Source organism: Plectropomus leopardus, unplaced genomic scaffold (assembly GCF_008729295.1).
Source record: "Plectropomus leopardus isolate mb unplaced genomic scaffold, YSFRI_Pleo_2.0 unplaced_scaffold11163, whole genome shotgun sequence".
NCBI lineage: Eukaryota > Metazoa > Chordata > Actinopteri > Perciformes > Serranidae > Plectropomus > Plectropomus leopardus.
Genome location: NW_024611799.1, coordinates 1 through 2,160, shown reverse-complemented (window position 1 = coordinate 2,160; position 2,160 = coordinate 1). Strand labels below are relative to the sequence as shown.

At 40.1% G+C, this 2,160-nt stretch overlaps 1 protein-coding gene across 1 annotated transcript; it reads right to left on the bottom strand.

The window, feature by feature from the left end:
* Positions 1 to 255: 255 nt before the first annotated feature.
* Positions 256 to 1,817, bottom strand: LOC121963405 (FRAS1-related extracellular matrix protein 1-like; the record flags this gene model as incomplete). Its single annotated transcript, XM_042513689.1, has 3 exons — positions 256 to 785; positions 1,417 to 1,502; positions 1,702 to 1,817. Coding segments are annotated over 3 exons (405 nt in total), but the record flags the coding sequence as incomplete, so codon positions are not given.
* Positions 1,818 to 2,160: the final 343 nt, after the last annotated feature.

Here is a 2,160-nt window from a genome sequence, read left to right as displayed (position 1 = left end):
AACACACAGTGAACATGCTGGTTTAAACACCACAACAGCCTCTATAGGGCAGATACTTCACCATGTGACGTTTTGCCTAAACCTGCCCATCCGTGCCAGCATGAGCTTTTGTTGACATCTCAGTTTTGCAATGTGTTTGTGCTTTCTAAATATAACCACATGCTTTGTCATCACACCATGTGCATTTGTTGACGTCACGGTAGCGACATCCTAAAATGTCAACAGCAGATGCAGAGGCATAGCTAGAGGGTAATATTTAGATGCAGAAGTCCACTGCAAAGCAGCAATATGTGACGACTTGGGATGAGAACATGTTGGCTTTACATTTATAACAACACTTTCAGTGGTTAATTAGTATAACTGCAGTGTAAACAAAGTCACTTAGTGAAATAGGTTACTGTTTAGACACAATAATAGTCAGAAAGCTCATTATAAATGAAATGAAGACTTTCAGCAAAGCTCCCTTTGATCCTTATCGGAAAGTTGTCTGGTATTACAGTGTAAATGTCCTTAGGATCAGTCCTTCCTCCTCCTGAGACAACACAGTGGCTCATGGCTGTGATGCTCCATACACTGTTGAAGTCATGTTCTTATTGAACACACAAAGTGATGACCTCTACTCGTCTTACAGTCCCTGATTTGCCATTTTGCTCTTTTCCATACCAGGACGCACTTTTTGCTTCCCCTTATTTTGGACCGAAGAGGCATCTTTCTCCAATTAGTGTAGCTGACCGGCTCACCCTCTGCCCACTCCCAGCGTCCTCGGCCGTCGCGATCATTAAGGCCTTAAACAGCAGGAGAAAAATCAGTGAACTGGAATGAAGAAGTGGCAGTCTGGTTTTCTTTTAAAATGGAAAAATTAAATTTAATGACAAAAAACTACAAATATAGCTATGCTATTCTATGCCTCTGCGCAAGTCAAGTTGCAGTTACTGGAAAAGTCCCTTCGAGCGTATGAATTCTTGAGTTATGGCCAAAAATGTTTTTTGTGATGTTACTGTGACCTTAACATTGGACCACCAGATTGTCAAATCTATTCATTCTTCAGTTCAAGTAGATGTTTGTGTCAAATTTGAAGAAATTCCCTCAAGGTGTTTTCGAGATATAGCTTTAATAACAATAAGACGAGTAAAAGGTCAGCATGACCTTGACCTTTGACCACCAAAATTTAATTAGTTCATCCTTGAGTCCAATGGAATGTTTGTGCCAAATCTGAAGAAATCCCCACAAGGTGTTCTTGAGATAATCACGTTCACAAGAATGTGAGTTCACAAATGTACCAACGCATAGATGTACTAACAGCCCCAACCCCAAAACATAATGCGTCCTCAGCTAGCTAGCCTCTGCTACAGCTTGTGCAGAGGCATAAAAACAAACACAGAATAGTGTTAAAACAAATGATTAGAAAATACTCACCAATCCAAAATGGTTTTCTTCCACTGAAGTCCCATAGCCAGTCCATGTCAGTTTTAGAGCGAACACTTGCTAGAGTTCCTTTATATCTGGAACAAACAGACAGAGAAAGTTGTGTGTTCAAAAGGATGAGGCAGTGTAGTGCATATAATTCTGATTATATAGTTTTTATGCATAACAGAAAACTGATCAGAAGCATGTATGTCCATGCTTTCTGCCTCAGTTTCTCTCTAAATGTGTTCATCTGTAAATACACAGAATGTATTGGAGCTCCATGGTAAAGTGTACCTCTCCCTGCAGGCCCTGTTAGCTGTACTCCATGTGACCTTGTGCTCAGTGCTGAGGGTGTAACAGTGTCCACCGTGAAAGGTCCAGCCCAGAGGACACCTCTGAGCACTCACCATCTGTGATTGCAAAGAAAATGGGCAGACACATAGTTTACTCATATTTTTACCAATAAATTTCCATGACCTTTCTACGATTTTGAGGCAAATGTTAGGGGCCATTCATTCTCTGAAACGACCATCTATACTCCTTGTCGTTTTTTTGTCATTACTTTAAGACAACCTTTCTCAAATATATACTATTTCCGAATAGCACTTGACCTGAATATTTAAATATAATGTAAGGACTGTTTGTTATTAATGAGAGGGGAGGGGGAGGTGCATAAAGGGGTAGGCATGTCAAATTATTTTTTAAGCACTGGGGAGGGACTTTTTTATTTTGCTTTAGGGGATGCAATATTAA